Source organism: Xyrauchen texanus, unplaced genomic scaffold (genome assembly GCF_025860055.1).
Source record: "Xyrauchen texanus isolate HMW12.3.18 unplaced genomic scaffold, RBS_HiC_50CHRs HiC_scaffold_251, whole genome shotgun sequence".
Classification (NCBI taxonomy): Eukaryota; Metazoa; Chordata; class Actinopteri; order Cypriniformes; family Catostomidae; genus Xyrauchen; species Xyrauchen texanus.
The window spans coordinates 15,001-27,457 of record NW_026266219.1 but is presented as its reverse complement, the minus strand read 5'-3'; the positions used below and the strand labels follow the sequence as shown (position 1 = coordinate 27,457).

Genomic DNA, 12,457 nt, shown 5'->3' with positions numbered 1-12,457 from the left:
CACTTACATAAAGTTGCATACACTTTGTGCATTAAATATGATATTTAAGTAAAACCAGTTTGGCTTTCCTACTTCACTCTCAAGGTCCACATCTGGAGAAGTTGTGTATAAGTCAGACAAAAATAGTTTGTACGGTCCAATTCTGGACACCAACACAAAAACCTTCTTTCCTCCCCAAGCATCTGCAATGCCTGTATTTAGAGAAATAATGAGTAAACTTTACAAAGTATTATCTCCAAGTTTATGATGCACACATTATTGCAAACTTACATTTCTTTATGTCAGGACTTGTTATTTCAGTTTGAGTCAAGTCATTTCTTTCAGCTGCTGCAGTTTGTCTGCTGGGGAATAATTCTGAGTGGTGAATGAAAGACAGAAAGTTTTTTGGTTTGTTTCGTTTACTTATGACAACATATATTCAACATAATTGACAATAAATAGATCATTTCATAATAATAAATGATATAGGTGTTAAGAAATAAAGGTGGAAATGGGAAGTGATGCTGGAAGAATTGTAACCAGACTGAGGTAACTAACTGCTTACATACACTTTATTGACAGGATTAGATGAACAAGCTGCTCCTGAATTAATGTTAGGAACTTCATTTTATTGCTGCTTAACTTTCTATATCTGAACATACATATGTGCTTTGAAGGGAGGAATGTATTGTATTTCTTTAATGGCATTAACAATAGGATTCTTTCTTCATTTCTTCTATGACTATTTAAGGCATAAAATTATGCAAGGCTGTAGGTTTGGTTTTAACATGGGTAGACATGTTTAAAAATCAACCTCATGTTATTTGCCTAATATAATTACACAGCTCTCTCTCCTCTGTGTAAAGTGCCCAACTGATCAGCTGGTCTTATTTACATTTAATAGTTATATAGATGGTACAAAACAGTGATCAACTTCCACTGGTGTGATGTGTGTATTGTTGTCAAACTCTCGCTAATGAGGTACTACCAGAGTACAATTAATAGTTTACCTAGGTAAGGTCAGGTAAATGTAAAGTTTGTTGCTGATTAGGGTCAGCATATTGTATCTATTAAAATATATTTAGTATTGATCTTGACTTTCTGCAGTTGCAATTATTTTTCTTTCTAAAAATCCCATTCTTGTTTTGTGGTAACTTATCAAATAACAGACTGGAGAGGATTGCAGGTTCAGATCTTTTTACTAATAATTTATTTATCTTACAAGTTACAACAACAACAGCTCTCCACCACTGGAACTCAAAGGTAAGTTATTTTCTACCAGAAACAGCACAACTTAATCTATCACATCTCTTATAATGTATACATACATATATATATGTGTGTGTGTGTGTGTGTGTGTGTGTGTGTGTGTGTGTGTGTGTGTGTGTGTGTGTGTGTGTGTGTGTCAATTCATTATATGTGACAATGATTACATTAGCATTGCATTATTAAATAACATTGTTATTTTCAATAAGAACACTAAAAATGGGGTAAAAAAAAAAGATATCTATATATTTGCCTCTTGGTTTTTACTCACCGCTTTCAGACCGAAGTGTGCTGGAATCCAGAAGACGATGCTGAAGCATCTTCACGTCTGCACGACTCTCATTAATTAATTGAATTACAAGTGTTCTTAAATGCTCATATCTCGTTCTAATGTGTGTTCTTTTGATCACTGAAAAGGTGAGAGAGGATGATGATGATCAGTTATGTGGAAGAAACGATGGTTACTCTTCGGTTACCAGCCGAATATAAAGTGATTATTGTGTTAATGATGACGGTAATAGTGTAACTAAACAAATGCTCCTAGTCATGTATTATAATTTTGTCAATGTAATTTGTACATTGAGTGACAGCACTATGTCCTTTGACTGTATAGGACTAGGACAGGGTATACATATTTGAAAGTCAAGTATTTGTATTGATATTTGTAAGTATGACCGTATCTTTGTGCACAAAACTGTTAGTTTGATTGGCATGATTCTACGGTTATAACTGAGAGAATGATAGAGAGAGAGAGAGAGAGAGAGAGAGAGAGAGAGAGAGAGAGTTTGCATTGTAATACAATTGTAACAAAATCAGCTCTAACCTTTTTTCACCGATGTCCACTTCATGTTGACGCTAGTAACTGTTTCTCTGTTAAAGAGTTAGTTGCTAACTAAATAGGCATGCTTCACAGACGCACCTCCCCACCCCGTCAATTAAGAGTAGTTGCCAGAAAAAAAAGTGCAAATAAAGTGCCTATGATGTTAATTATAATCATCATAATACATTTTTCATCTTAATAAAAGTCTTGGCAATATCCTCTTTGCTGGCAGTTTTATGGACCTCTTTCTGGGGATATCTCCCTTCATCTGGGGCACCTGGCCAGTTCAGGTTTTATTTTCTTTAAAGCATTTGTTTTTGCAGCACTATTTGGTAAGGGCACCTTTGTAATGTTAGCGCCGCCCCCCATACAGGTCCTTATTTCCTGCTATGACGATTTCAGTCTAAAAGTGCCACACTTCCTATTGTAGATGAAAACCGTTGCATGCATTTTGACAAATCTGTGAACTTGCCAAGACATGGATAACTTTGGTTGCCAAAAATCAATACTAGTTGCTATTGCTGTCTATTTGACCAAATATATTTTAACAGTGTCAAACCACATAAACCCCAAATGTTTCCCATGTTGTAGTCTAAATAATACAAGTCACAGTGTTTAAGGAAAAAAAAGGATTTATTTACATAAGCCAACGACTCCACATACAAACATTGTGATGAAGTCTGTGCTCAACTTTAATGACAATGTCAGTCATCAAGCCAAGTGAGGTCCCTCCTTCCCCTCCGAATGATGTTCGCGGACACCATAGTCCCACAAGAGCTCCTCATTCACCCCAATGTCTCGTAGGGCATGGAACAGGACACATTCCCTGGCTCCACTGGGGAAGTTTAAGGTGGCCCTGTGGGGCTGCACATTACAGTGCTTCGGGAATGGTTCATTCTCCTCCCAAACGTGTCTTTGTCTGGGTGGCAGTCACAAGGGAATTTTTGGGCATCGATGCACAGGGCCTCGCCTCCCTTGCCCTTGAAGAAGAACAGATATGACGGCTCCTCTGTGAGATTGTCCACTCTCCTCTCGCCCTCCTGCTTGGAGACTACTTCACCGTGGTAGTCGCACACGATCTGATTCCTCCTGAAGTCCATTGTGGTGATGACTCCTGTACAAAGATAAAGAAACGTGCTTTTGAGCAAATGTTTTCACTCTCACTCTTCCTCTATTCAATGGACTGTGTAGTAAAAATGTTTGCGCACCTTTACCCTTTCCCTCAATGTGTTTAATGGACAGCCCTTTCCACTTCTGCTCGAGCACACAAGTAATGATGGATGCATCGTTTCCGATCTGTGCTCGAGCAGAAGGCGGTTGGATGGGGGTGCCCATGCCAGCAGAACGTCATCAGCGGTTGGCACATTGGTGGTCCAGGTGGTCTCTTTATTAATTATGCGCTGGATATGAACCGCTGGGGTTTGATGCCAGTCCTCTCAGTGGAGTGGTCTAGGAGAATTACATCAGATCAGATTTCATCCAAGATGACCTCACAGAGTTGTGGCACTTATATACTGCGTTGTGGCAGTGTAAATAGACTAGAAACACTATACGCACTTACTGAGGATGTACCGCACACGTTGTTTGTACTGGACCCTTCTCCAGTGAAAATAGCAGCTGCGGTAGTGCTCAAAGCCTGCCTCTGCTGCCTGCTGCTTTGTCGGGGGTTCCATGCAGCGTCACAGGGAAGAGGTCCTCAAAAGCACCCCAAAACCTTGGAAACGGGACCTGTGCTGATGCAGCAGGCTGCAATGTACTGCAAAAATAAACAATCAAATTAGTTTTGGGTTCAGCACGCTTATGAGCATCACAATTTTGAATTGATGTGATTCTTCTGTACCTTTCCTGCACCTGCAGTACCCCTTCATCAGCAGATGAGCTGGCGGGATTCACCACCATTCCTCCTGGCAGCTCTTCTGGCGTTGCAGCTCCCTCCTGCTGCCTCTTTGTGTATCTGTTCACATAAAGGGGGAAAAGAATATAAGAGAGAGGCCTATTGTGTAACCATGTGAAAGCTGTTGTATTCTCATGAAACACTGTGATGAGAGTACTCACTTGAGTCGTAGGCGTTCCCCGTCTGCGGTGGGATTGGTGAGTGGGAGTCCTGATGCTCCCAAAAAAAAACTATCCCTGTCGTCACCCTCTGGAGGTTGGTTCTTCAAATATCCTGGCCGAATGTGACTGAAGTAACAGTCGAACCACTGTGGTAAAAGTTTGTGCAAATCTTGTATTACATGTACATCTATTATCTAAACACTATTAATAAATTGCTTATGCAAATGTGTGTAAGTGGATGTCTTACGCTCTCTTCTTCTTTGCTGAGTTTTAAGATGTTTTTCTCAGAGAGATTTATCAGGACTTTGTCTCCTTCTGATGTCCTGTCATTCCAGTCCTGTACCTATGAGAATATTAAAATGGGACCAAAAAAGATGGCTGTCAGGTGTCACACGTTTATTGCTTAGCCTCACCACATGTACGATCTGTTTGAACAAATCTAGAAAATATGTCACCAACATTTAACTGTTGACAAAGAGAACAACTAAGAGGTCAGCCAAATCACTGTCAGCCGTAAAAGCAAAGTTAAAGACTACAAGCTCACTTTAAATTCCATAATGCTCTTTGGAGCCTGGTGGTGAATCCACAATAATGTAGCCACACAGTAATGGCGGAAGGCTGTCTTGCTCTTCTCAGAAACAGCTCTTTTTTAAACAGGCAATTGCAAACGTTGGCCATTTCCACATTGGCCAGAGCAAGTACGTCTGTTTCCTTGATGGTGTTGCTGAAGGAATTTAGTGGACAAAAAAAAAAAAAAATTGTATGACCAACATATTCTTCTTTAAATTGATCCAGTAAGACTTTTAAATGCATCAGATTAGACATACAGAGCACCTGTATTCTTTAAATGAAGGCAAATCATTTTCCACACACAGAACGGATTACCTTTCTGTGATGAAAAAGCCTTTTTCCTTGAAATACACTGCCAGGGAATCACAGGATGGGTCCTCCTTGACAATTTCCCTCACCTCTGAAATATTCAGTGTCCTTGCCTCTCTTGCCCAATTCCTCTGTGACTGTTTGGCCCTCAAGACTTCTTCCTCAATGAACTGATCATCTGCATCTTTCAAGCATGATGTTTTCAGATGTTGAGCAATTTTAGTCTGGGGCTTGCAGCACAACAGGCAGTAAACAAGGCGATTGGAAGGATTCCTGCACACAACACAAATCAAATGAGTTTCTGATCATTTCACTGTGACACAACAGACATTAAAATTACAACATGTTTAACAGTAAGAGCCATGCAGTTATAAGAATTATAATAGAATTATATATTTAATTTAATAGTGCCTTTCCAGAGCTCAAGGATGCTACACAATAAAGAAAACTAACAAAAACGCCATATAGACAATTAAATGGACAGCCAACAGTTGCCCAGCCAGAACAAAAACAAATGCAGTTGCATATAGCAGATCAAATTGGGCAATCAATTAGACATATCAATCCTGTACAAAAGAACACATAACATCATGTAGACAGTAGAGAAATTGTAAGCAGTGGAATATAAACGTAGAGAGAGAGAGAGAGAGAGAGAGAGAGAGAGAGAGAGAGAGAGATGCTTTATCATTTTTGTAAATAAATCAAAACTTACATTTTTAGAAGTACAGTACGCTTGGTATTTCTACAGTGATGACGAGCTTCTTCTCCGTTTCTCCGCATTGATTTAACAGTGACGTCAGCTGAAGTTCAAAAGGTCTCTAAAAGGTCAGGATAAGTTCAGATGACGTCATCGAACCTTGGCGTGACCTTATCAAACGAGTCTCTCTTAAAAAAAAAAAAAAACGAGTCTCTCTTGAAGTTTCTCTTGCATTAGGCGGCGTTCGTTGTGATGTAGTCCTAATTTAGAGCGTTTTACTATTTTTCGCACCTGTTGCACTATAGCTTTTGAAGATAGCCACACTTTGAAGGTCTGGCCCCACTCACCTGAGCACCCAAATCCCGTTTTAAGTAGCCTACTGCTGTGACAATATATCCAACCATTTGAAAGCGTTTGGATGGGACCTGACATTAACAGGGCAGCTATAGCCTACTCGAATTTTATTATTATTTGAGCAAAAGGGGAATTCCATTTTTTGGAAAAGTTTTAGCGGTTTCAGTTTTTAAAAGTCTATGGTTCTAATTGTTTGATGCTTGAAAGGGTTTTCATACAAAACTTTACATCAGTAGCCTATTATTGGATGTGTAATACATACAGGCATTTCGTTCTTGTTTTGTGAATATCCAGCAAATAAAGAGGCTAGAAAGTCCATATGTCATGAAACTAGAAGTACAAATCAGTTGTAAATGTTTAGTAATATTGATCTACATTGTGTGGTTATATGAGAGAGTATATATTAATAAAAAGAGTTTCAATATAAGCGTTTCATGCACTCAGCGAAGAGACTTGTAATGAGCTTTAGTTACGCGTGTATTCTGTGTATTATATTGCGCAACTGTAGTGAGCACGCATCCAAGTCTTGCGCACATCATTACACTTGTGAGCATCCATGTAGTGACAAAAATAGCTGAAGTTATTCGATTAAATGTTATAAAATGATAATGATTATTTATGAAACATTGCATTCCCCCACGCCACCGATTTTCAGAAGTTATGTCATTTGAAAATGCCCGATTAAATCTCCCACCATCATGTGGAAAAATTGTGAATTGCGCACTGTTTAGAATGCCGTTTTATAAATTGTTAAAAACACATTGATACATTTTTTATAATACACTGTTGAGGACCACCCACCCCCTCCCCTCTGTTTTTCTCAAGTACAAATTATTAATTACTACTTCAATCTGAAAGTAATACAAAATTACTTACTGTTCATTTTGTTAAATCAACAAACTGTTTAATATTCAAAACAAATGAAGAAGGATATATAAATATATTCGCGTGTCTGTGTGTGTGTAAACATGTATGTTTATGTGAGTGTGTACAAATAATATATTAAATAATGAACATTTTAAACAAATAAATAAATACAAAATGTAGCCTAACAAATAAAAGAGCCTAAAACCAAGCAAACATAATATTCAGCCATTTAATAAAATTAAATCCTACGGCTTTTCTTCCACCATTTTCTTTAGCCTTTCTTCTGAATTTTTAAGCTCAGTTATTAGCAGTTGTACTTTTAAATGATCTAATTCAGGGTGCAAGACAAGTAATGCAACAATCCAAACAATATTACGTCAATTATTCATTCATATTATTGAAGGAATGTGTTATTCGTTATTATTATTAAATGTCATAATGTTTTATTTCAAACGCTACCACTGAGCGAACAGTTTACTGTTGTCAATCGCTTCTCTGGGATTGATTGGCTGCTGTCTCTTTTGCACACTAATGATTGGCGGATGCCAGCAGCAGGTTCCGCCTACTCGTTTCCTTTCCCTTCCGCTGATGTTTCACATAATATCCACTTACTGGAGGTACCGGTAAACGCTTGAAAGTATACTATACGTAAAACGAATATTAATGTTCATCATTAATATAAAATGTTGCATGTATTGCATGTCCATACATGTACAAATTGTCCGTGTATTCTTCATTAGGATTGACACATGATGTGTTAATAGCGAAACGCACTGTATAAGACACATGATCGCGCACACACCCACACACACATTAAATATTGTGATTTTTGACAGACATGCAGAGGCAGGCAGCCATCAATCCTTGTTCCTCAAGCCAGGATGAAGACATTTTTTTACTGTGAGCGCATGTTTGCATGATGTTAATTTGCTTGTGTTAGGAATGACAGCACAATCACATTATATTTGCATTTCAGCATTCAATACAACCTTATATTACAAGACACACTTACACAAGGAAAAAAGATTTTAATGGTGATCTTTTGCTTTTTGTTAGCCTCAACAGCCTGACCCTCCTGCTTCAGTTCCTAATGAGGACAGAGATTATCCTGTGAGTAGATGTTGGTTGTTGTCAAATATAATGTTATTGAATTATAAAATGACATTATTTTAATTACATTTACTTGCATTCCTTGCCACTGCCTTTGCTCACTGGTAGATTTAACATAAGTAAATATAAGCTGAAAAGCTGCTTTGGAAACAAATGCATTGTGAAAAGCAATATTTAAATTGAAATCAAACTATATGCTGTTTGAAGTTTTCATTTTCTATTAACTGGACTTACATTTACATTTATTCATTTGGCTGATGCTTTTATCCAAAGCGACTTACAAAAGAGGAATACATTATAAGCGAATCATTTTAAGGAGGCAGTGGTACGAAAAGTGCCGTATTACAAAGTTTCACTTGGATCAGAATAGTAATATTCAAGACAGATTAAAGTGCAACAATATTTATTATTGTAGTGACTGGATAAGTGCTCATGAAAAAGATGTGTTTTTTGAAGACAGAAAGCGAGTCAGCTTAAAAGATGTAGCTGTGAAGGTCATTCCATCAAAGTGGAACGATGAAGCCGAAAGTCCGGGACAGGGTTTTGGTGCCTCTTTTTGTTGGTACAACAAGGCGACATTCTTTAGCCGACCGCAGATGGGAACGTAGCCTTGAATTTGATATGTGCATCAACTGGCTGCCAGTGAAGAGAGACAAGGAGTGGTGTAACATGCGCTCTCTTTTGTTCATTAAAGACCAGATGTGCTGCTGCATTCTGGATCATTTGCATGGGTATAATTGTGCATGCAGGGAGGCCTGTAATGAGAGTGTTACAGTAGTCCAGTCTAGTTATGACAAGTGACTGAACAAGAAGTTGTGTGGCAAGTTCAGAGAGGAAGGGTTTAATCTTACTGGTATTGTAGAGTGTATGTCTTTGAGGTGTGGTCTGTGAAATTTAGTTTCTGATATCTGACCATTTTGGAAGTCGTTACTGTAGTTGAACCCAGCTGCATGGTGATGTTGTGTTCAACAGCAGGGTTGGCTGTAAGGACAAGGAGTTCGGTCTTGGCTGGGTTAAGTTGCAGGTGGTGTTTCTTCATCCAGGCAGAGATGTCTGCCAAACGGGCAGAGATTTGAGCAGCCACTGTGGTATCGTCGGGCTGGAAAGACAAGTAGAGTTGCGTGTCAACAGCGTAGCAGTGGTAGGAGAAACCATGTGCCTGAATGATAGGTCCCAGTGATATTGTGTATATAGAGAAGAGGAGTGGCCCATGCACTGAGCCATGAGGTACCCCAGTAAGTAGCTGATGTGGCTTGGACACCTCACCTCTCCAGGCTACCTTGAAAGACCAACCGGAGGGATAGGAATTGGACCAGTCAAGCTCAGTTTCTGCAATGCCCAGAGACAAGAGGATGGAGAGTAGGATCTGATGGTTTTAATGCGTCAAAGGCTGCAGAAAGGTCCAGCAGAATCAGAATGGATGATCTGGATCCAGCTTTCGCCTGTGTCAGCGACTCAGTGACAGACAGCAGGGCAGGCTCGGTGGAGTGTCCACTTTGAAGCCTGACTGATTGTCATCCAGCAGCTTGTTCTGTGAGAGATAGGCAGAGAATTGATTGAAAACTGCCCTTTCAAGTGCCATGAAAGGGACAAGAGAGACTGATCTGTAGTGTTCTACTTGTGTGGGGTTAAGTGCAGGTTTTTTCAGTAGTGGGATTACTCGAGCCTGCTTATATGTAGTGGGAAAAGTGTCTATAAGTCGAGATGTGTTAATTATGTGTGTGCAGGTAGGATGGACGGAGAGATGGCCTAGAGAAGGTGGCAAGGAATGGGGTCAAGGGAACCGGTGATTGGGTGGTTGGAGAGGAGGAGTTTAGAGACATCAACGTCAGTCAGAGGAGAGACCATAGAAACAGAAGAGCTGTAAAATAAATTTTGTGTGGGGAAGAGAAGTAGAGACAGCAGTGGAAAAGCACGAGGGTGAAAGAGAACGGAGTTTACGGTGAAAGGAAACCAAATGCTGAGTCTGTTTTAATATAAATGGGAGAGTCATGTTTTGAATAGAACAAAGTAGCGATCAGAGACCTGTAAAGGCGTAACAAGAATATTTGAGTAGGTACAGTTACATGTAAAAATGATCTGTGAGTTGATGTAGTGCTTAGTCTTTCCGAGTCAAGCGAGGCCAGAAGACCATGAAGTTCAGTGGCCTGTGGCTTGTCTTGGTGTATGTTGAAATCTCCAAGAACCACAAGTGGCCTATCATACACTTGAGGACAGCAGGACATCCAACTCTTCAAGAAAGTTTGCCATCTGACATAGAGGGTAATAGATGACAACAACGTATATTTTTGGGGTTGCATTGTAATAATAGCTTGGAATTCAAAATAATTATTATTACATAGAGAAGAAGAGTGTGGTGAAAATGTCCAGTTGTTTGGAATGAGTAAACCTGTTCCCCAACCCCTACTGTTGTGTCAAGGGGTGTGAGAGAAGGAGAAGTTGTTTGAGAGAGCAGAGGTTGCTGTATCCTCTGGACATATCCATGTTTCTGTCAGTGCAAGGATCCTGAGGGTTGACTGTGTGATGAAGGGTGGAATGAAGTCAGCTTTGCTCACAGATGACTGGCAGTTCCAGAGTCACACTGAGAAAGAGAGTGGAGCAGGCTTCTTTTTTTTGCACATTTGCATAACTTATACATGCAATAGAGAATAACCAGTATATTTATCACTTTAATTATTTGCCATTCAAACACAATCAATGCCATTGATTCAAATTTTGTGTCTGTCGTTTCTGTATGAACATCAGCTTTTGGAATTGTATCACTCTGCCTCTGAAGAGCAGGAAGAGGAGCAGTTCAATTTGGAAGACACTCCTCTAGAATTCCAGCAGTTTCGTAATGTAAGTACATATTTAGAAGTTCAATATTAAGAGTATACAGTTTGACTACATCATTCATTTTACTGTCATTCATGTATCACTCATTATTATTGAAAAAGTTTATTCCACAACAAATCAAATTTTCTTTCATTTTCCCTTCTCTGTTTTTCAGTTCGGTGAGGAAATCAGATTGAGGGACAGGCCAACACTACGCCAGTTGCCCATATTCTGTCCAGAGTGTGATGTAAGTCCATGTGTGCATGATGTTGTCTTCTTTATGATGTTGACTTTTAAGTCATTCATCAGATATATTTATTCAGATACAACACCTCACAGGGAATACGCGTGTTGTTCTTTTTTATCTTGCAATCCTGTAGACGATTCTATTTCCCTTCAGTCCCGATGAGGATCGACAGGATACTCGTCCTGCTTCATCTGTGAGTACATACTCTGGGGAGCGATACCATACCAAGTTAGGTGTTGGAGGGGCGGCTGACGCTATCTCCTGGCTCGCATGTCACGTCTCTGCTCTACTTAATCCGATAAGGAATTGAAGTATAGACATTGCAGGGGCAGTAGGCATAGTTTGATTTCTAACAGAGTAAAGGGATGGAATATAGGGTAGCTCAGCTCATTAATGGTGTGGGTTGGGGAGTGATCCCTGGTGAAATGGCTTGTCTGAAGGCACTGACAGAGGTATACAGGCAGTAGTGCCCAACAGGTTTAAACATCACCCTGTGCATTTGAATGTATGAGTGATATTAATATGATGAGTGATGAATGGCTGAAGAATAACATTACTTTTACAGTCATTCCTTTAAAACAGTGTTTTAACACATATAACAGACCATGTAGTAAAGTGAGAAGAACATGTTTACAAGTTACGAATATACTGTTTGATGAAGGCTATACTACATCATTCCTTGAATCCTTTCATTGTCATTCGTGTACCAATCACTGTGACACTGTCAATGATTTATTTTTTATATTTTATGTTTTCGAATACTTCATTAGCAGGAGGCCTCAGCTGCAGGAAATAGACCAGGCATCGGTCATTGGAGCTTTTCCAGTGTGAGTTCATGTCTTTGATGTTAACATGCTGTGTGTGACAAATGAGCAAACAAAATGTTTTGCCCCCACTGATATGTCATATAAGTTTTATTCAGATACAACACAATACAGGGAATACATGTGTTTTGATCGTTTTTGTGTCTTGCAATCCTGTAGACTGTTTTATTTCCCCACACCCCAATGAGGAACAAGAGGACACTCATCCTGCTTCAACTGTGAGTACATATTGTACCACTATTTTTTATTATTACTATTGTACTCCCCTCGTGGTGGCGCAGTGACTCAATCTGGGAGGCGGAGGACGAACCTCATTTGCCACCGTGTCTGAGATTGTCAACCCACGCAACTTATCACGTGGCTTGTTGGGAACGTTACCGCGGAGACATAGCGTGTGTGAAGGCTTCACGCTATTCTCCGCCACATCCACGCACAACTCACCACACGCCATCCCCAGAGCGAACCACATTATAGCGACCGTGAGGAGGTTACCCTTTTAGACCCTTTACCCTCTGTAGCAACCGGGCCAACCTGGTTGCTTATGA

The 12,457-nt window shown here is 39.6% G+C and overlaps 1 protein-coding gene and 1 long non-coding RNA gene across 2 annotated transcripts; one reads left to right on the top strand and one right to left on the bottom strand.

Annotated features, from left to right (window-relative positions):
- Nucleotides 1-3,694: 3,694 nt before the first annotated feature.
- Nucleotides 3,695-5,463, bottom strand: LOC127641958 (uncharacterized). The gene is made up of 7 exons (XM_052124726.1): nucleotides 5,453-5,463; nucleotides 5,006-5,272; nucleotides 4,790-4,844; nucleotides 4,368-4,463; nucleotides 4,121-4,266; nucleotides 3,906-4,019; nucleotides 3,695-3,821 (listed from the first exon to the last, which is right to left on the bottom strand). Exons 1-7 carry the CDS (start codon nucleotides 5,461-5,463, stop codon nucleotides 3,695-3,697), a joined length of 816 nt encoding a protein of 271 aa, XP_051980686.1.
- A 2,028-nt stretch (nucleotides 5,464-7,491) lies between these two features.
- Nucleotides 7,492-12,088, top strand: LOC127641959 (uncharacterized). Its single transcript, XR_007970245.1, has 7 exons — nucleotides 7,492-7,534; nucleotides 7,974-8,027; nucleotides 10,773-10,865; nucleotides 11,017-11,088; nucleotides 11,222-11,281; nucleotides 11,859-11,915; nucleotides 12,072-12,088. It is a non-coding gene; the product is annotated as an uncharacterized LOC127641959 (long non-coding RNA).
- Nucleotides 12,089-12,457: the final 369 nt, after the last annotated feature.